At 42.8% G+C, this 21,056-nt stretch overlaps 1 protein-coding gene across 1 annotated transcript in view; it reads left to right on the plus strand.

Annotated features, from left to right (window-relative positions):
• LOC106560212 (fibroblast growth factor receptor 3) overlaps positions 1–21,056 on the plus strand; it is a 172,173-nt gene that overhangs the window by 124,324 nt on the left and 26,793 nt on the right. The window contains exons 10-12 of the mRNA XM_082956570.1: positions 10,867–11,015; positions 14,669–14,790; positions 19,427–19,537. Coding sequence (XP_082812696.1) covers positions 10,867–11,015; positions 14,669–14,790; positions 19,427–19,537 — 382 coding nt within the window. The remainder of the gene's footprint in view (positions 1–10,866; positions 11,016–14,668; positions 14,791–19,426; positions 19,538–21,056) is intronic.

A 21,056-nucleotide genomic window follows, 5' to 3' on the forward strand; every position in this document is an offset into this window, starting at 1 on the left:
ATCAGATGACACTCCTAGGACATTATGTTATACAATACATGCATGTTTTGTTCAATCAAGTTCATATTTATATCAAAAACCAGCTTTTTACATTAGCATGTGATGTTCAGAACTAGCATACCCACTGAAAACTTCCGGTGAATTTACTAAATTACTCATGATAAACGTTTACAAAATACATAACAATTATTTTAAGAATTATAGATACAGAACTCCTTTATGCAATCGCTATGTCCGATTTTAAAATAGCTTTTCGGCGAAAGCACATTTTGCAATATTCTAAGTACATAGCTTGGCCATCACGGCTAGCTATTTTGACATCCGCCAAATTCGGGGTCACCTAAACTCAGAATTACTATTAGAAAAATTGGATTACCTTTGCTGTTCTTCATCAAAATGCACTCCCAGGACTTCTACTTCAACAACAAATGTTGTTTTGGTTCCAAATAATCCATAGTTATATCCAAATACCTCTGTTTTGTTCGTGCGTTCAGGTCACTATCCGAAGGGTGACGCGCGAGCGCATTTCGTGACCAAAAAATTCAAAATATTCTATTACCGTACTTAGAAGCATGTCAAACGCTGTTTAAAATCAATTTTTATGCTATTTTTCTTGTAAAATAGCGGTAATATTCCAACCGGGCAACATTGTATTCATTCAAAGGCTGAAATAAAAAAATGGAGAAGTCTCGTGACCGCGCATCTCCAGTCTCACTGTCCCCAGGCAGACCACTCACAAACAGAGCTGCTGTACTTTACCCAGAGACAGCAGACACCCCATTCCACTTTCTGGCGACTTTAGAGAGCCAATGGAAGCCTTAGAAAGTGTCACGTTACAGCACATATGCTGTAATGTCGATAGAGATGCAACAGAAGGACAACAAATTGTCGAACAGGGCACTTCCTGTATGGAATCTTCTCAGGTTTTGGCCTGCCATATGAGTTCTGTTATACTCACAGACACCATTCAAACAGTATTAGAAACTTTAGAAAGTTTTCAGTCCAATTCTACTAATTATATGCATATTCTAGTTTCTGGGCAGGAGTAGTAACCAGATTAACCTGTCTGGGAAACGTGGGACGTTTGCATCCCACCCTAGTCAACAGCCAGTGGAATCACGTCGCGCGAAATACAAATACCTCATAAATGCTATAACTTCAATTTCTCAAACATATTACTATTTTACACCATTTTATAGATACACCTCTCCTGAATCGAACCACGTTGTCCGATTTCAAAAAGGCTTTACAGCAAAAGCAAAACATTAGATTATGTTAGGAGAGTACCCTGCCAAAAATAATCACACTGCCATTTTCAAAGCAACTAGCATGCATCACAAATACCCAAAACACAGCTAAATGCAGCACTAACCTTTGACAATCTTCATCAGATGACACTCCTAGGACATCATGTTACACAATACATGCATTTTTTGTTCGATAAAGTTCATATTTATATATAAAAACAGCATTTTATATCGGCGCGTGACGTTCAGAAAATATTTTCCCTCAAATGCTTCCGGTGAATCAACGCTAGGATTTACAAAATTACTATTCGAAAACAGTGGTAAAATATAATATTGTCATTCAAAGAATTATAGATTAACATCTCGTGAATGCAACCGCATTGCCAGATTTAAAAATAACTTTACTCGGAAATCACACTGTGCAATAAACGAGGTGCTATGCTCAGAAAAATAGTCTAGGCAATACAGGTTAGCGACATCTTGGACTCATCTAAAATCAAATATACTATTGTAAATATTCACTTACCTTTGATTATCTTCATCCTAAGGCACTTCCAGGAATCCCAGGTCCACAACAAATGTAGTTTTGTTCGAAAAAGTGAATAATTTATGTCCCAATAGCTCCTTGTTAGTGCGTTCCGAAGGCTACTCATAATGTACGAAGCGCGCGGGACTTGTCCTCACGAATGTGCAAAAAAAATGTATTTACGTGTGTTCAAACATATCAAACGTTGTAAAACATAAATCTTTAGGGCCTTTTTCAATCAGAACTTCAATAATATTCAAGGCGGACGATTGCATTGTCTTACTAAACGTTTCGGAATGAGAGAGTACCCACGGGCACGCGCGTCATTGTAGCCCTCCCTCTATGACAAACTTTCCAGGCCTCTCGTTCGGTCAGTTTTTACCGGAGAAGACTCAAACCACTTTGTAAAGACTGTTGACATCTAGTGGAAGCCTTAGGAAGTGCTAAATGAATCCTAACTCATGGTGTGTTTCATAGGCAAAGGGTTGAAAGTGATTCCACAAATCAGATTTCCACTTCCTGTTAGGATTTGTCTCAGGGTTTTGACTGCCATATGAGTTCTGTTATACTCAGACACCATTCAAACAGTTTTAGAAACTTCAGAGTGTTTTCTATCCAAATCTACTAATTATATGCATACTCTCATTTCTGGGTAAGAGTAGTAACCAGTTTAAATCGGGTACGTTTTTTATCCGGCCGGGAAAATACTGCCCCCTAGCCCCAACTGACTTGGAGAAAATCTGCAAAGAGGAGTGGGACAAAATCCCTCCTGAGATGTGTGCAAACCTGGTGGCCAACTACAAGAACCGTCTGACCTCTGTGATTGCCAACAAGGGTTTTGCCACCAAGTACTAAGTCATGTTTTGCAGAGGGGTCAAATACTTATTTCCCTCATTAAAATGCTAATCATTTTATAACATTTCTGACATGCGTTTTTCTGGATTTTTTGTTGTTATTCTGTCTCTCACTGTTCAAATAAACCTCCCATTAAAATGATAGACTGATCATTTCTTTGGGCAAACGTACAAAATCAGCAGGGGATCAAATACTTTTTCCCCCCAATGTATACTGCTCAAAAAAATAAAGGGAACACTTAAACAACACATCCTAGATCTGAATGAAAGAAATAATCTTATTAAATACTTTTTTCTTTACATAGTTGAATGTGCTGACAACAAAATCACACAAAAATAATCAATGGAAATCCAATTTATCAACCCATGGAGGTCTGGATTTGGAGTCACACTCAAAATTAAATTGCAAAACCACACTACAGGCTGATCCAACTTTGATGTAATGTCCTTAAAACAAGTCAAAATGAGGCTCAGTAGTGTGTATGACCTCCCTATAACGCCTGGGCATGCTCCTGATGAGGTGGCGGATGATCTCCTGAGGGATCTCCTCCCAGACCTGGACTAAAGCATCCGCCAACTCCTGGACAGTCTGTGGTGTAACGTGGCGTTGGTGGATGGAGCGAGACATGATGTCCCAGATGTGCTCAATTGGATTCACGTCTGGGGAACAGGCGGGCCAGTCCATAGCATCAATGCCTTCCTCTTGCAGGAACTGCTGACACACTCCAGCCACATGAGGTCTAGCATTGTCTTGCATTAGGAGGAACCCAGGGCCAACCGCACCAGCATATGGTCTCACAAGGGGTCTGAGGATCTCATCTCGGTACCTAATGGCAGTCAGGCTACCTCTGGCGAGCACATGGAGGGCTGTGCAGCCCCCCAAAGAAATGCCACCCCACACCATGACTGACCCACCGCCAAAACGGTCATGCTGGAGGATGTTGCAGGCAGCAGAACGTTCTCCACGGCGTCTCCAGACTCTGTCACGTCTGTCACATGTGCTCAGTGTGAACCTGCTTTCATCTGTGAAGAGCACAGGGCGCCAGTGGCGAATTTGCCAATCTTGGTGTTCTCTGGCAAATGCCAAACGTCCTGCACGGTGTTGGGCTGTAAGCACAACCCCCACCTGTGGACGTTGGGCCCTCATACCACCCTCATGGAGTCCGTTTCTGACCGTTTGAGCAGACAAATGCACATTTGTGGCCTGCTGGAGGTCATTTTGCAGGGCTCTGGCAGTGCTTCTCCTGCTCCTCCTTGCACAAAGGTTGGAGGTAGCGGTCCTGCTGCTGGGTTGTTGCCCTCCTACGGCCTCCTCCACGTCTCCTGATGTACTGGCCTGTCTCCTGGTAGCGCTTCCATGCTCTGGACACTACGCTGACAGACACAGCAAACCTTCTTGCCACAACTCGCATTGATGTGCCATCCTGGATGAGCTGCACTACCTGAGCCACTTGTGTGGGTTGTAGACTCCGTCTCATGCTACCACTAGAGTGAAAGCACTGCCAGCATTCAAAAGTGACCAAAACATCAGCCAGGAAGCATAGGAACTGAGAAGTGGTCTGTGGTCCCCACCTGCAGAACCACTCCTTTATTGGGGGTGTCTTGCTAATTGCCTATAATTTCCACCTGTTGTCTATTCCATTTGCACAACAGCATGTGAAATTTATTGTCAATCAGTGTTGCTTCCTAAGTGGACAGTTTGATTTCACAGAAGTGTGATTGACTTGGAGTTACATTGTGCTGTTTAAGTGTTCCCTTTATTTTTTTGAGCAGTGTATATCCACATCATTTTCCTCCCCCATGATGCCATCTATTTTTTGAAGTGCACCAGTTCCTCCTGCAGCAAAGCACCCCCACAACATGATGCTGTCACCCCCGTGCTTCACAGTTGGGATGGTGTTCTTTGGCTTGCAAGCCTCCCCCTTTTTCCTCCAAACATAACGATGGTCGGTATGGCCAAACAGTTTTATTTTTGTTTCATCAAACCAGAGGACATTTCTCCAAAAAGTATGATCCTTGTCCCCATGTGCAGTTGCAAACCGTAGTCTGGCTTTTTCATGGCGGATTTGGAGCAGTGGCTTCTTCCTTTCTGAGCAGCCTTTCAGGTTATGTCGATATAGGACTCGTTTTACTGTGGATATAGATACTTTTGTACCCGTTTCCTCCAGCATCTTCACAAGGTCCTTTGCTGTTGTTCTGGGATTGATTTGCACCTTTCGCACCAAAGTACGTTCATCTCTAGGAGACAGAACGCGTATCCTTTCTGAGCGGTATGACGGCTGCGTGGTCCCATGGTGTTTATACTTGCTTGTATTGTTTGTACAGATGAACGTGGTACCTTCAGGCGTTTGGAACTTGCTCCCAAGGATGAAACAGACTTGTGGAGGTTCTACAATTTTTTTCTGAGGTCTTAGCTGATATCTTTTGATTTTCTCATGATGTCAAGCAAATAGTTCAAGGTAGGCCTTGAAATACATCCACAGGTACACCTCCAATTGACTTAACTTATGTCAATTAGCCTATCAGAAGCTTATAAAGCCATGATATCATTTTCTGGAATTTGCCAAGCTGTTTAAAGGCACAGTGTATGTAAACTTCTGACCCACTGGAATTGTGATCTTGTGAAATAATCTGTCTGTAAACAATTGTTGGAAAAATTACTTGTGTCATGCACAAAGTAGATGTCCTAACCGACTTGCCAAAACTATAGTTTGTTAACAAGAAATGTGTGGAGTGGTTGAAAAACGAGTTCTAATGACTCCAACCTAAGTGTATGTAAACATCCAACTTCAACTGTAGGTGGTTAACCGATTATTGTTCTCCAACGTTCTTGGAGTGGAGGGATTCTGGAAGGTCATCTAGGAATCTTTGGGTTGTCCGAGAATTTATAGTGCGACTTTTGATAATCCTTGGCTGGGCTCTAAGAAGATTATTTTGCGATTGCAAATGTAATAAGATGGTGGTCCGATAGTCCAGGATTATGAGGAAAAACATTTAGTTCCACAATATTTATTCCACGGGACAAAACTGGATCCAGGGTATGACTGTGGCAGTGCGTAGGTCCGGAGACATGTTGGACAAAACCCACTGAGTCGATGATGGCTCCGAAAGCCTTTTGGAGTGGGTCTGTGGACTTTTCCATGTGAATATTGAAGTCACCAAAATATTGAAATATTATCTGTCGGGTCTATGAGGTCCAAAGGGTTTCAGGGAACTCTGTGAGGAACACTGTATACGGCCCAGGAGGACTGTAAACAGTTGCTATAGAAAGTGATTGAGTAGGCTGCATAGATTTCATGACTAAAAGCTCAAAAGACGAAAACACTGTCTTTTTTCATTTTATTATTATTTGCTGTCAGAAATGTTAACAAAACCTCCGCCTTAGCCAGATGCGCGGGGGATATGGTCACTAAGGTAACCAGGAGGAGTGGCCTCATTTAATGTAGTAAATTCATCAGGCTTGAGCCTTGTTTCAGTCAGGCCAATCACATCATGTTTATAATCAGTGATTTATTCATTGACTATCTGTCTGGAAGTGAGGAATCTAACACTAAGTAGTCCTATTTTAAGATGTGATGTATAATCACAATCTCTTTCAATAATGACAGGAATGGAGGTGGTCTTTATTCCAGTGAGATTGCTAAAGCGAACACCGCCATGTTTAGTTTTGCCCAACCTCGATCGAGGTACAGACACGGTCTCAATGGGGTAAGCTGAGCTGACTACACTGACTGTGCTAGTGGCAGACTCCACTAAGCTGGCAGGCTGACTAACAGCCTGCTGCCTGGCCTGCACCCTATTTCATTGTGGAGCTAGAGGAGTTAGAGCCCTGTCTATGTTCGTAGATAAGATGAGAGCACCCCTCCAGCTAGGATGAAGTCAGTCACTTCTCAGCAGACCAGGCTTGGTCCTGTTTGTGGGTGAGTCCCAGAAAGAGGGCCAATTATCTACAAATTCTATCTTTTGGGAGGGGCAGAAAACAGTTTTCAACCAGCCATTGAGTTGTGAGACTGCTGTAGAGCTCATCACTCCCCCTAACTGGGAGGGGGCCAGAGACAATTACTCGATGCCGACACATTTTTCTAGCTGATTTACACGCTGAAGCTATGTTGCGCTTGGTGACCTCTGACTGTTTCATCCTAACATCGTTGGTGCCGAACGTGGATAACAATATCCCTATACTCTCTACACTCGCCAGTTTTAACCTTTACGTCGGTAGCCCTGCCCCTTGGTAATCAGTGTATGATCAATTTGTCAGAGCGAGCGGTGGGAGGCTTCAGCGACTCAGACGGGTGGAGGAGAGACCTGAGAAGGCTCGGGGAGAACCAGTTGCTTAATGGGGAGAATCGGTTGAATGAGTGACACCGGTTGAGCATACTGATGGCATTTCTTTCCAGAAGCCTTGAGAAAATTGTCCGGCTGCAGGGACTGTGTAGGAGGGATTTATACTACTATCTGTACTTACTGGTGGCACAGACGCTGTTTCATCCTTTCCTACACTGAAATTACCCTTGCCTAACGATTGCGTCTGAAGCTGGGCTTGCAACTCGGCTATCCTCGCCATAAGGCGATCGTTCTCCTGTATATTATGAGAACAGCGACTGCAATTAGATGGCATAGTGTTAATGTTACTACCTAACTTTTTTCCAGATAAAGCGTCCGAAGCGGAAAAAGTTGAATGAAAAAAAGTTGAGCCAGGAAAATATAAGACGTTGGTAAATGTTAAATGCAGAGTTTTGATTAAACTGTTAAATACTTTGTAACAAATTAAATTTAACACCATAGACAGTAGACTGGAACAAGACAGGGTTACATTAAAAACTATAGACAGTAGACTGTAACAAGGCAGGGTTACATGTAACACTATAGACAGTAGACTGGAACAAGACAGGGTTACATGTAACACTATAGACAGTAGACTGGAACAAGACAGGGTTACATTAAACACTATAGACAGTAGACTGGAACAAGGCAGGGTTACATTAAAAACTATAGACAGTAGACTGGAACAAGGCATGGTTACATGTAACACTATAGACAGTAGACTGGAACAAGGACTGTAACAAGACAGGGTTACATTAAACACTATAGACAGTAGACTCCGTAACATAGTTTGTTTCACGTGTAAGTCATAAAACCAGTAACCTTGTGTTGTTGTCCTGGTCTCCATGTAACGGCTGTCTGTGGAAGTAGACCAAGGTGCAGCAGAGGATGTGTTCATCATTAGAATTTTAATAGAACAACGTGAACACTATACAAAAAAACAAGAAAACTGACAGCCAAAACAGTCCTGTCAGGTGCAAACACTAACAGAAACAATTACCCACAAAACCCAAAGGAAAAACATGCTCCTTATGTGTGACTCCCAATCAGCAACAACGAGCTTCAGCTGTGCCTGATTGGGAGCCACACACGGCCCAAAACAAAGAAATACAAAAACATAGAAAAAGGAACATAGAACGCCCACCCAATGTAACACCCTGGCCTAACCATAATAAAGAACAAAAACCCCTCTCTATGGCCAGGGCGTTACACTCCATCTGGCCCACCATAGGTTGGCTCCCTTGCGCTTAATGTAGGAACTGATTGTCTGTAAAATCCCTATAATTCAATCATTAATTAAACTAATTTGACATTTTTCATAAAAAATAATATCCCCATTTTCATGATGTTGATTTTATTGAATTTCACTCATTCCATTGCACTCTATTCTAACCAAACCTGCAATACCAGTTCATATCAGTAGGTGTCACTATGCACTAGCTAGTCGAAAAAGACTGATGCCATGATGGCTGCCTGTCTCTGTATTTGATAAAAGTTATGGTGGTGCTGGAATCCATCAATTCTCTCTTTCTACATTAGCCATCCATCTGTTATGGTTGGACAAATGTGTTCATATTGTCTGTGTAGACTGCTCTGTGGCAGAATTTGTAGGTTGTTTACTTTTAAGACATTGAAATTTGTGCCACAAACATTTGTGAATAATCACCAGCAGTGGAAATAAAATAATATGCCAACGAACATTACTGGACTAACAAACTGTCTGACTAACTTTTTCAGGAACGTCAGTATCCCTTCTGTAGCAGCAGCAGATTGTTTCATCGTCTTTATCCTGTGCCAAATGTAACAGATGTATAGCGTACTCTCCTTGCGTTGTGTTTTTTTCCTAATAAATCACATCAGCCAGCGGTCCCAGTTGAGCATCATTTATTCCTGTTGTTAAATGAGAAACAGCACGGTAGTTGTGCAGGGCTTAATGATACTGATGGCTGTCGATGGCAAAAGCCCTTGCATCACATTTTCATACTGGGTCACAAAATACAAAAATACAATACAAAATATAACATGTGTAAATACCTGTTGTTAAATGAGAAACAGCACGGTAGTTGTGCAGGGCTTAATGATACTGATGGCTGTCGATGGCAAAAGCCCTTGCATCACATTTTCATACTGGGTCACAAAATACAAAAATACAATACAAAATATAACATGTGTAAATACCTGTTGTTAAATGAGAAACAGCACGGTAGTTGTGCAGGGCTTAATGATACTGATGGCTGTCGATGGCAAAAGCCCTTGCATCACATTTTCATACTGGGTCACAAAATACAAAAATACAATACAAAATATAACATGTGTAAATACCTGTTGTTAAATGAGAAACAGCACGGTAGTTGTGCAGGGCTTAATGATACTGATGGCTGTCGATGGCAAAAGCCCTTGCATCACATTTTCATACTGGGTCACAAAATACAAAAATACAATACAAAATATAACATGTGTAAATACCTGTTGTTAAATGAGAAACAGCACGGTAGTTGTGCAGGGCTTAATGATACTGATGGCTGTCGATGGCAAAAGCCCTTGCATCACATTTTCATACTGGGTCACATAATACAAAAATACAATACAAAATATAACATGTGTAAATACCTGTTGTTAAATGAGAAACAGCACGGTAGTTGTGCAGGGCTTAATGATACTGATGGCTGTCAATGGCAAAAGCTGTAGCATGAAGACAACTGTGTTAGCAGTGGGCTTATGTGACCATTACAACGATGTATGCTATCTAACACTTATCTACAGAAATCATATGCCAAAGCACATTCCAGAAAGCCCCTCAATCCCTAACAGGTACCATATACCCACACATGTATAAATCCGTAACGTACAGCAAACTTGTACACATTGTAAAATATAAAATATAAAACAGTATTCAGAACGTGACCTACCCCTTGCATCACATTTTCATACTGGGAAGACCTGACGTTCGCGATCTCCCCCTATCTGCAAGCGGGGCCAATCACAACACACCTTATTGTCATCAGTTGAACCAACCAATACGAATGCTTGAACATTAAGTACACATTTCTTTAGAGGCAAGTGGAAACATAACCAACCCTGTTACACAAACATATTAATTCAGTGGGTCTAAATTATTAACGTTAGCTAGCTATCTAGCTAGGCTACTCTAAAGCTAATGTTTGTAGTTTTTTTTAGCTAGCAATAGATTGGGTCATTCTATATAGTTTTAGAGGACAACTAAACTACATAACTTATTTTATTAACACATACCTTGTTTTCAATTAAAATGTGTGTTCGTTCTCTCATAAAGCAGGCTGCCAGGCAGGCAGGAGAGGAGCGTGAGCAAAGAAAGCAACTAAGTGCAGAGTCAAACATCGAGGTGCTGGTGCAACCAAACTTAGTTGTTGACAGGCATGGTGCAACCAAACACAGTTGTTGAGAGGCATGGTGCAACCAAACACAGTTGTTGAGAGGCATGGTTGTGAAATGTTTTTCTATGACGTTAACTTTTCCAGCGGCTCTGCTTGTATAACTCTGATAGAGTTAAATGTCCGAAATTGTTTCGCATGGAATAATCTGACATTTGCAGTTCTGACTATGCTCTTCAGGAGGTGCTGATATTAAAATAGTTAACATTTATTTAACAATCCCTTGAAAACGGCATACAATTGTCAATGGTTTTAGCAGGGATACCCCTCAGCATCAAAATAAAACGCTCTGCACCCCATTGTGGTATTTTATAGATAATTACCTCTACAGTACACCTGTAAAAGGCTCTGGAGGTTTCAGAGAGGAGCCCATTTTTCAAAGGAACGACCCAGTTCCTGCCTGTTGTAACATCTCATATCCACTCCTCTCCTCTCTCCTCTCTCCTCTCCTCTTTCTAACTACTCTCTCTCTCGCTCATCCCTATAACAGTCTCTTTATCACCCAGCAGGTTTCCTTGGAGTCTAACTCCTCCATGAACTCCATCACACCATTAGTCAGGATCGCCCGCCTGTCATCCAGCGATGGACCAATGCTGGCCAACGTCTCCGAGCTGGAGCTGCCCTCAGATCCCAAATGGGAGTTCTCTAGGAACAGGTGAGACAGAGGAATACCTTAACATACCTTAGACCAGGTGAGACAGAGATACCTTAACATACCTTAGACCAGGTGAGACAGAGATACCTTAACATACCTTAGACCAGGTGAGACAGAGATACCTTAACATACCTTAGACCAGGTGAGACAGAGGGATACCTTCACATACCTTAGACCAGGTGAGACAGAGATACCTTAACATACCTTAGACCAGGTGAGACAGAGATACCTTAACATACCTTAGAGCAGGTGAGACAGAGATACCTTAACATTCCTTAGACCAGGTGAGACAGAGGAATACCTTAACATACCTTAGACCAGGTGAGACAGAGATACCTTAACATACCTTAGACCAGGTGAGACAGAGGGTGATATCTTGGAGAAATACTGTTAACATAAATACGTAAACTAACACTAACAATCACTATCAGTCCTGTCTGTTACAAAAAGACAGAGCTGGGTGGCTTCAGACACGTTTAACCTCTATGGGCTAGGCGGGACGAATTCGTCCCACCTACGTAACAGCCACTTGAAGCCTGTGGCGCGATTTTCAAAACCTTAAAAATCCTATTACTTCAATTTCTCAAACATATGACTATTTTACAGCTATTTAAAGACAAGACTCTCGTTAATCTAACCACACTGTCCGATTTCAAAAAGGCTTTACAACGAAAGCAAAACATTAGATTATGTCAGCAGAGTACCAAGCCAGAAATAATCAGACACCCATTTTTCAAGCTAGCATATAATGTCACAAAAACCCAGAAGACAGCTAAATGCAACACTAACCTTTGATGATCTTCATCAGATGACAACCCTAGGACATTATGTTATACAATACATGCATGTTTTGTTCAATCAAGTTCATATTTATATCAAAAACCAGCTTTTTACATTAGCATGTGACGTTCAGAACTAGCATACCCCCCGCAAACTTCCGGGGAATTCGCTAACATTTTACTAAATTACTCACGATAAACGTTCACAAAAAGCATAACAATTATTTTAAGAATTATAGATACAGACCTCCTCTATGCACTCGATATGTCCGATTTTAAAATAGCTTTTTGGTGAAAGCACATTTTGCAATATTCTAAGTACATAGCCCAGGCATCACGGGCTAGCTATTTAGACACCCGGCAAGTTTAGCACTCACCATAATCATATTTACTATTATAAAAGTTTGATTACCTTTTGTTGTCTTCGTCAGAATGCACTCCCAGGACTGCTACTTCAATAACAAATGTTGGTTTGGTCCAAAATAATCCATCGTTATATCCGAATAGCGGCGTTTTGTTCGTGCGTTCCAGACACTATCCGAAATGGTAAAGAAGGGTCGCGCGCATGGCGCAATTCGTGACAAAAAAATTCTAAATATTCCATTACCGTACTTCGAAGCATGTCAACCGCTGTTTAAAATCAATTTTTATGCCATTTTTCTCGTAGAAAAGCGATAATATTCCGACCGGGAATCTCCTTTTCGGCAAACAGAGGAAAAAATCACAAAGACGGGGGCGGTCAGGTCACGCGCCTAAGCCCAGAGTCCCTTGATCGGCCACTTGAGAAAGGCGATAATGTGTTTCAGCCTGGGGCTGGGATGACGACATTCAGGTTTTTCCCGGGCTCTGAGCGCCTATGGACGACGTAGGAAGTGTCACGTTAGAGCAGAGATCCTTAGTAAAAGATAGAGATGGAAAAGAAGTTCAAGAAATGGTCAGACAGGCCACTTCCTGTAAAGGAATCTCTCAGGTTTTGACCTGCCATTTGAGTTCTGTTATACTCACAGACACCATTCAAACAGTTTTAGAAACTTTAGGGTGTTTTCTATCCATATGTAATAAGTATATGCATATTCTAGTTACTGGGTAGGAGTGGTAACCAGATTAAATGTATGTTTTTTATCCAGCCGTGTCAATACTGCCCCCTAGCCCTAACAGGTTAAATGCTGCAGGAGCAGCCAGATAACATCTTGGATCATTTCCTTGGATCATTTCCTTGGATCATTTCACAGATAAAACACAATGTGTACCTTCACAAAAGATTGTCCCAGATCAGATTAAAACATTTCTCTGGTAGTTTTTTACACTTTAAGTTGTGTGTCATTGTTGTTGTTTCAGGCTAACTGGTTGTGTTTCAGGCTAACTGGTTGGGGTTGTGTTTAAAGCTAACTGGTTGTGTTTCAGGCTAACTGGTTGTGGTTGTGTTTAAAGCTAACTGGTTGTGTTTCAGGCTAACTGGTTGTGTTTCAGGCTAACTGGTTGTGTTTCAGGCTAACTGGTTGTGGTTGTGTTTAAAGCTAACTGGTTGTGTTTCAGGCTAACTGGTTGTGTTTCAGGCTAACTGGTTGGGGTTGTGTTTAAAGCTAACTGGTTGTGTTTCAGGCTAACTGGTTGTGGTTGTGTTTAAAGCTAACTGGTTGTGTTTCAGGCTAACTGGTTGTGTTTCAGGGTAACTGGTTGTGGTTGTGTTTAAAGCTAACTGGTTGTGTTTCAGGCTAACTGGTTGGGGTTGTGTTTAAAGCTAACTGGTTGTGTTTCAGGCTAACTGGTTGGGGTTGTGTTTGAGGCCAACTGGTTGTGTTTCAGGGCAACTGGTTGTGTTTCAGGCTAACTGGTTGTGTTTCAGGCTAACTGGTTGTGTTTCAGGGTAACTGGTTGTGTTTCAGGCTAACTGGTCGTGTTTCAGGCTAACTGGTTGTGTTTCAGGCTAACTGGTTGTGGTTGTGTTTAAAGCTAACTGGTTGTGTTTCAGGGTAACTGGTTGTGTTTCAGGCTAACTGGTTGTGTTTCAGGCTAACTGGTCGTGTTTCAGGCTAACTGGTTGTGTTTCAGGCTAACTGGTTGTGTTTCAGGCTAACTGGTTGTGTTTCAAGGCTAACTGGTTGTGTTTCAGGCTAACTGGTTGTGTTTCAGGCTAACTGGTTGTGTTTCAGGCTAACTGGTTGTGTTTACAAGGCTAACTGGTTGTGTTTCAGGCTAACTGGTTGTGTTTCAGGCTAACTGGTCGTGTTTCAGGCTAACTGGTTGTGTTTGCAGGCTAACTGGTTGTGGTTGTGTTTCAGGCTAACTGGTTGTGTTTCAGGCTAACTGGTTGTGTTTCAGGCTAACTGGTTGTGTTTCAGGCTAACTGGTTGGGGTTGTGTTGCAAGAGCTAACTGGTTGTGTTTCAGGCTAACTGGTTGTGTTTCAGGGCTAACTGGTTGTGTTTCAGGCTAACTGGTTGTGTTTCAGGCTAACTGGTTGTGTTTCAGGTCTAACTGGTTGTGTTTCAGGCTAACTGGTTGTGTTTCAGGCTAACTGGTTGTGGTTGTGTTTCAGGCTAACTGGTTGTGGTTGTGTTTCAGGCTAACTGGTTGTGTTTCAGGCTAACTGGTTGTGGTTGTGTTTCAGGCTAACTGGTTGTGGTTGTGTTTCAGGCTAACTGGTTTGAGTTGTGTTTCAGGCTAACTGGTTGTGTTTCAGGCTAACTGGTTGTGTTTCAGGCTAACTGGTTGTGTTTCAGGCCAACTGGTTGTGTTTCAGGCTAACTGGTTGTGTTTCAGGCTAACTGGTTGTGTTTCAGGCTAACTGGTTGTGTTTCAGGCTAACTGGTTGTGTTTCAGGCTAACTGGTTGTGGTTGTGTTTCAGGCTAACTGGTTTGAGTTGTGTTTTAGGCTAACGTTGGGTAAACCTCTGGGAGAAGGCTGCTTCGGTCAGGTGGTAATGGCGGAGGCCATCGGGATCGAAAAGGAGAAACCCAACACACCACTCAACGTTGCTGTGAAGATGCTGAAAGGTTGGTATTAGTACAAGACCACTGTTCATACCTCCCAGTCGACAATACTGTTACCTTGTAAACCCCCTCCCAGTCTAGAATACTGTTACCTTGTAAACCCCCTCCCAGTCGACAATACTGTTACCTTGTAAACCCCCTCCCAGTCTAGAATACTGTTACCTTGTAAACCCCCTCCCAGTCTAGAATACTGTTACCTTGTAAACCCCCTCCCAGTCTAGAATACTGTTACCTTGTAAACCCCCTGCCAGTCTAGAATACTGTTACCTTGTAAACCCCCTCCCAGTCTAGAATACTGTTACCTTGTAAACCCCCTCCCAGTCTAGAATACTGTTACCTTTCAAACCCCCTGCCAGTCTAGAATACTGTTACCTTGTAAACCCCCTGCCAGTCTAGAATACTGTTACCTTTCAAACCCCCTGCCAGTCTAGAATACTGTTACCTTGTAAACCCCCTCCCAGTCTAGAATACTGTTACCTTGTAAACCCCCTCCCAGTCTAGAATACTGTTACCTTGTAAACCCCCTGCCAGTCTAGAATACTGTTACCTTGTAAACCCCCTCCCAGTCTAGAATACTGTTACCTTGTAAACCCCCTGCCAGTCTAGAATACTGTTACCTTGTAAACCCCCTCCCAGTCTAGAATACTGTTACCTTGTAAACCCCCTCCCAATCTAGAAAACTGCAGGTAGGCTTGTTGAGAACAAGTTCTCATTTACAACTGCGACCTGGCCAAGATAAAGCAAAGCATTGCGACACAAACAACAACACAGAGTTACACATGGAATAAACAAACATACAGTCAATAATATAGTAGAAAAGGTCTATATACAGTGTGTGCAAATGAGGTAGGATAAGGGAGGTAAGGCAATAAATAGGTCATAGTGGCGAAATCATTACAATACAGCAATTAAACCCTGGACTGATAGATGTGCAGCAGATGAGTGTGCAAGTAGAGATACTGGGGTGCAAAGGATCAAGATAAATAATAGTATGGGGATGAGGTAGTTGGTTGGGCTATTTACAGATGGGCTATGTACAGGTGCAGTGATCTGTGAGCTGCTTTGACAGCTGGTGCTTAAAGTTAGTGAGGGAGATATGAGTCTCCAGCTTCAGTGATTTTTGCAGTTCGTTCCAGTCATTGTCAATAGAGAACTGGAAGGAAAGGCGGCCAAAGGAGGAATTGGCTTTGGGGGTGACCAGTGAAATATACCTGCTCGAGCGCGTGCTACGAGTGGGTGCTGCTATGGTGACCAGTGAGATGAGATAAGGCGGGGCTTTAGCTAGCAAAGACTTATAGATGACCTGGAGCCAGTGGGTTTGGCGACGAATATGAAGCGAGGGCCAGCCAACGAGAGCATACACGTCACAGTGGTGGGTAGTATATGGGGCTTTGGTGACAAAACAGATGGCACTGTGATAGACTGCATCCAATTTGCTGAGTAGAGTGTTGGAGGCTGTTTTGTAAATGATATCGCCGTCAAGGATCGGTAGGATAGTCAGTTTTACGAGGGTATGTTTGGCAGCATGAGTGAAGGATGCTTTGTTGCGGAATAGGAAGCCGATTCTAGATAGAATTTTGGATTGGAGATGCTTAATGTGAGTCTGGAAGGAGAGTTTACAGTCTAACCAGACACCTAGGTATTTGTAGTTGTCCACATATTCTAAGTCAGAGCCGTCCAGAGTAGTGATGCTGGACGGGCAGGCAGGTGTGGGCAGCGATCGGTTGAAGAGCATGTATTTAGTTTTACTTGCATTTAAGAGCAGTTGGAGGCCACGGAAGGAGAGTTGTATGGCATTGAAGCTCGTCTGGAGGTTAGTTAGCACAGTGCCCAAAGAAGGTCCAGAAGTATACAGAATGGTGTCGTCTGCGTAGAGGTGGATCAAAGAATCACCAGCAGCAAGAGCAACATCATTGATGTATACAGAGAAAAGAGTCGGCCCGACTCTTTGAACCCTGTGGCACCCCCATAGAGACTGCCAGAGGTCCGGAAAACAGGCCCTCCGATTTGACACACTGAACTCTGTCTGAGACGTAGTTGGTGAACCAGGCGAGGCAGTCATTAGAGAAGCAAGTGGGGACAGCAGACTGGGAATGGGAGAGATTGAATATGTCCGTAAACACTCCAGCCAGCTGGTCTGAGCATGCTCTGAGGACGCGGCCGGGGATGCCGTCTGGGCCGGCAGCCTTGCGAGGGTTAACAGATTTAAATGTCTTACTCACATGGGCCACGGAGAACAAGAGCCCACAGTCCTTGGGAGCGGGCCGCATCGGTAGCACTGTTTAATCCTCAAAGCGGGCAAAGTAGGTGTTTAGCTTGTCCGGGAGCAAGACGTCGGTGTCCGCTACGTGGCTGGTTTTCCCCTGTAATCCGTGATTGTCTGTAGACCCTGCCACATACAGCTCATGTCCGAGCCGTTGAATTATCAGTGTCAGTGTATACATCCATGTTATTCTCAGAGGCTACCCGGAACACATCCCAGTCCGCGTGATCAAAACAATCTTGAAGCATGGATTCCAATTGGTCAGCCCAGCTTTGAATAGACATTAGCAAAGGTACTTCCTGTTTGAGTTTCTGCCTATAGGAAGGGATGGTCAAAATGGAGTCATGATCTGATTTGCCGAAGGGAGGGCAGGGCAGGGCCTTGTAGGCATCCCGGAAGTTGGAGTAGCAGTGGTCAAGTGTTTTAGCAGCGCGAGTCCTACTGTCAATGTGTTGGTAGAACTTCTGTAGCGTTTTCCTAAATTTGCTTTGTTAAAATCCCCAGCTACAATAAATGCGGCCTCAGGATATGTGGTTTCCACTTTGCACAAAGTCCAGTGTAGTTCCTTGAGGGCCGCTGTGGTATCGGCTTGAGGGGGAAAATACACGGCTGTGACTATAACCGAAGAGAATTCTCTTGGGAGGTAATACGGTCGGCATTTGATTGTGAGGTATTCTAGGTCGGGTGAACAAAAGGACTTGAGTTTCTGTACGTTATCACAATCACACCATGAGTAGTTAATCATGAAACCACCGCCTTTCTTCTTCCCGGAGAGTTTTTTATTCCTGTCTGCACAATGTACTGAGAACCCAGTTGGCTGTAAGGGTGGGGACAGTATATCCGGAGAGAGCCATGATTCCATGAAACAGAGTATGTTACAGTCCCTGATGTCTCTCTGGGAGGAGATCCTCGCCCTGAACTAATCTACTTTATTGTTCAGAGACTGAACATAAGCGAGTAATATATTCAGAAGCGGTGGATGGTGTGCACGCCTCCTGAGTCGGACTAGAAGTCCACTCCAAAAACCTCTTCTCCGAAGGCAGCATCTTGGAGCAGCCTCTGGGATAAGTTACATTTCCCTGGGGGGGTACAAACAACGGATCCAATTCGGGAAAGTCATATTCCTGATTGTAATGCTGGTGAGTTGCCGCCGTTCTGATATCCAAAGGTTTTTGGCTTGATGGTGGTCACACCCTACCAGTCCACAATACTGTTACTTTAAAAAAAAAATACCAGTCCACAATGCTGTTACGAAAGCTTTATTGAAATCAACAAAGCATGAGAAGACTACCTTTGTTTTGGTTTGTTTGTTTGTCAGTTAAGGTGTGCAGGGTGAATACGTGGTCTGTCGTATGGTAATTTGGTAAAAAGATAATTTGACATTTGCTCAGTACATTGTTTTCGCTGAGGAAATGTATGAGCCTGCTGTTAATGATAATGCAGAGGATTTCCCCAAGGCTGCTGTTGACTTATATCCTCCGGTAGTTATTGGGGTCGAATTTGTCTCCACTTTTGTGGATTGGGGTGATCAGTCCTTGGTTCCAAATATTGGGGAAGATGCCAGAACTAAGGATGGTGTTAACGATTTTAAGTATAGCCAATTGGAATTTGTGGTGTGTATATTTGATCATTTCAGTACAATTTTTTTTTTTTTGAAATTTAGATTATTTTTTATTTTTTTTAAATGCATGAAATTAAATGAAATGTATGCATTCACTACTGTAAGTCGCTCTGGATAAGAGCATCTGCTAAATGACTAAAATGTAAAAAGTAAAATTTCATTTAGGATACCATCAACACCACAGGCCTTTTTGGGTTGGAGGGTTTGTACTGTCTCTGACTGTCCATTCTCCTCTGACAGTGACTGACTATCTCTGACTGTCCATTCTCCTCTGACAGTGACTGACTGTCTCTGACTGTCCATTCTCCTCTGACAGTGACTGACTATCTCTGACTGTCCATCTCCTCTGACAGTGACTGACTATCTCTGACTGTCCATCTCCTCTGACAGTGACTGACTATCTCTGACTGTCCATTCTCCTCTGACAGTGACTGACTATCTCTGACTGTCCATCTCCTCTGACAGTGACTGACTATCTCTGACTGTCCATCTCCTCTGACAGTGACTGACTATCTCTGACTGTCCATCTCCTCTGACAGTGACTGACTGTCTCTGACTGTCCATCTCCTCTGACAGTGACTGACTATCTCTGACTGTCCATTCTCCTCTGTGAATACATTCTGGAAATGTAATTTCTCTCCCTCTCTCCCTCTCTGCCTCTCTGCCTCTCTGCCTCCCTCTCTCCCTCTCTCCCTCTCCCTCCCCTCTCCCTCTCTGCCTCCCTCTCTCCCTCTCTCCCTCCCTCCCCCCATCAGACGACGCCACAGATAAGGACCTGTCAGACCTGGTCTCAGAGATGGAGATGATGAAGATGATTGGAAAACACAAAAACATCCTCAACCTGCTGGGAGCTTGTACACAGGATGGTAGGTTACAACATAACCTGCATGTACACAGGATGGTAGGTTACAACATAACCTGCATGTACACAGGATGGTAGGTTACAACATAACCTGCTGGGAGCTTGTACACAGGATGGTAGGTTACAACATAACCTGCATGTACACAGGATGGTAGGTTACAACATAACCTGCTGGGAGCTTGTACACAGGATGGTAAGTTACAATTTGACACACTGAACTCTGTCTGAGAAGTAGTTGGTAAACCAGGCGAGACAGTCATTAGCTTCTATGGGCTATGTGGGACGCACCTGCGGGACACAGCCAGTGAAATATCAGGTCAAATTCAAAACAACAAAATGTCATAATTCAACTTTCTCAAGCATACAACTATTTTACACCATTTTAAAGATACACTTCTCCTTGATGTAACTGCATTGTCCGATTTCAAAAAGGCTTTACAGCGAAAGCAAAACATTAGATTATGTTAGGAGAGTACATAGACAAAAATAATCACACAGCCATTTTCCAAGCAAGGACATGTGTCAATAAAACCCAAAACACAGCTAAATGAAGCACTAACCTTTGACGATCTTCATCAGATGACACTCCTAGGACATTATGTTACACAATACATGTATGTTTTGTTCGATAAAGTTCATATTTATATCCAAAAACAGCATTTTACATTGGCGCGTGATGTTCAGAAAATGTATTCCCACCAAAACTGCCGGTGAATGTGCACATCAATTTACAAAAATACTCATCATAAATGTTGACAAAATATATAACAATTATTTAAAGAATTATAGATAGACTACTCCTGGATGCAACCGCTGTGTCAGATTTTAAAATATCTTTACGGAGAAAGCACATTTTTCAATATTCTGAGTACATAGCTCGCCATCACAGAAAGCTATACAGACACCCGCCATGTTCGGGGTCACCTAAACTCAGAATTAGTATTGTAAATATTCTCTTACCTTTGCAGATCTTCGTCAGAATGCACTCCCAGGACTGCTACTTCCACAATAAATGTTGTTTTTGTTAAAAATAATCCATATTTATGTCCAAATACCTAATTTGTAGACATAAATACCTCATGTTCGTGCGTTCAGAGCACTATCCAAAGGCATAACGCGCGAGCGCGTTACCAGACACGAAAAGTCAAAATGTTCCATTACCGTACTTAGAAGCATGTCAAACGCTGTTTAAAATCAATCTTTATGGTATTTTTTACGTAAAATTGCGATAATATTCCAACCGGACAGTAGCATATTCATTCAAGAAGAAAAAGAAGGAACGGTTTGCTCGCAGGATCGCGCATATCCGATCCATTTGTCCACAGGCAGTCCACTGATTGACTGAGCTCCTATTATCTGCCCAGTGACAGGAGAATGCTGAAAGAACTTTCTGAAGGCTGTTGACAGCCAATGGAAGCCTTAGGAAGTGCAACGTGACCCCACAGAAACTGTAGTTTCGATAGAGAATCAAAAGAAGAACTACAATTCTCAGACTTTCCACTTCCTGGTTGGATTTTTCTCAA

The sequence above is a fragment of the Salmo salar genome, chromosome 01, assembly GCF_965601325.2.
Source record: "Salmo salar chromosome 01, fSalSal1, whole genome shotgun sequence".
NCBI classification, from domain to species: domain Eukaryota; kingdom Metazoa; phylum Chordata; class Actinopteri; order Salmoniformes; family Salmonidae; genus Salmo; species Salmo salar.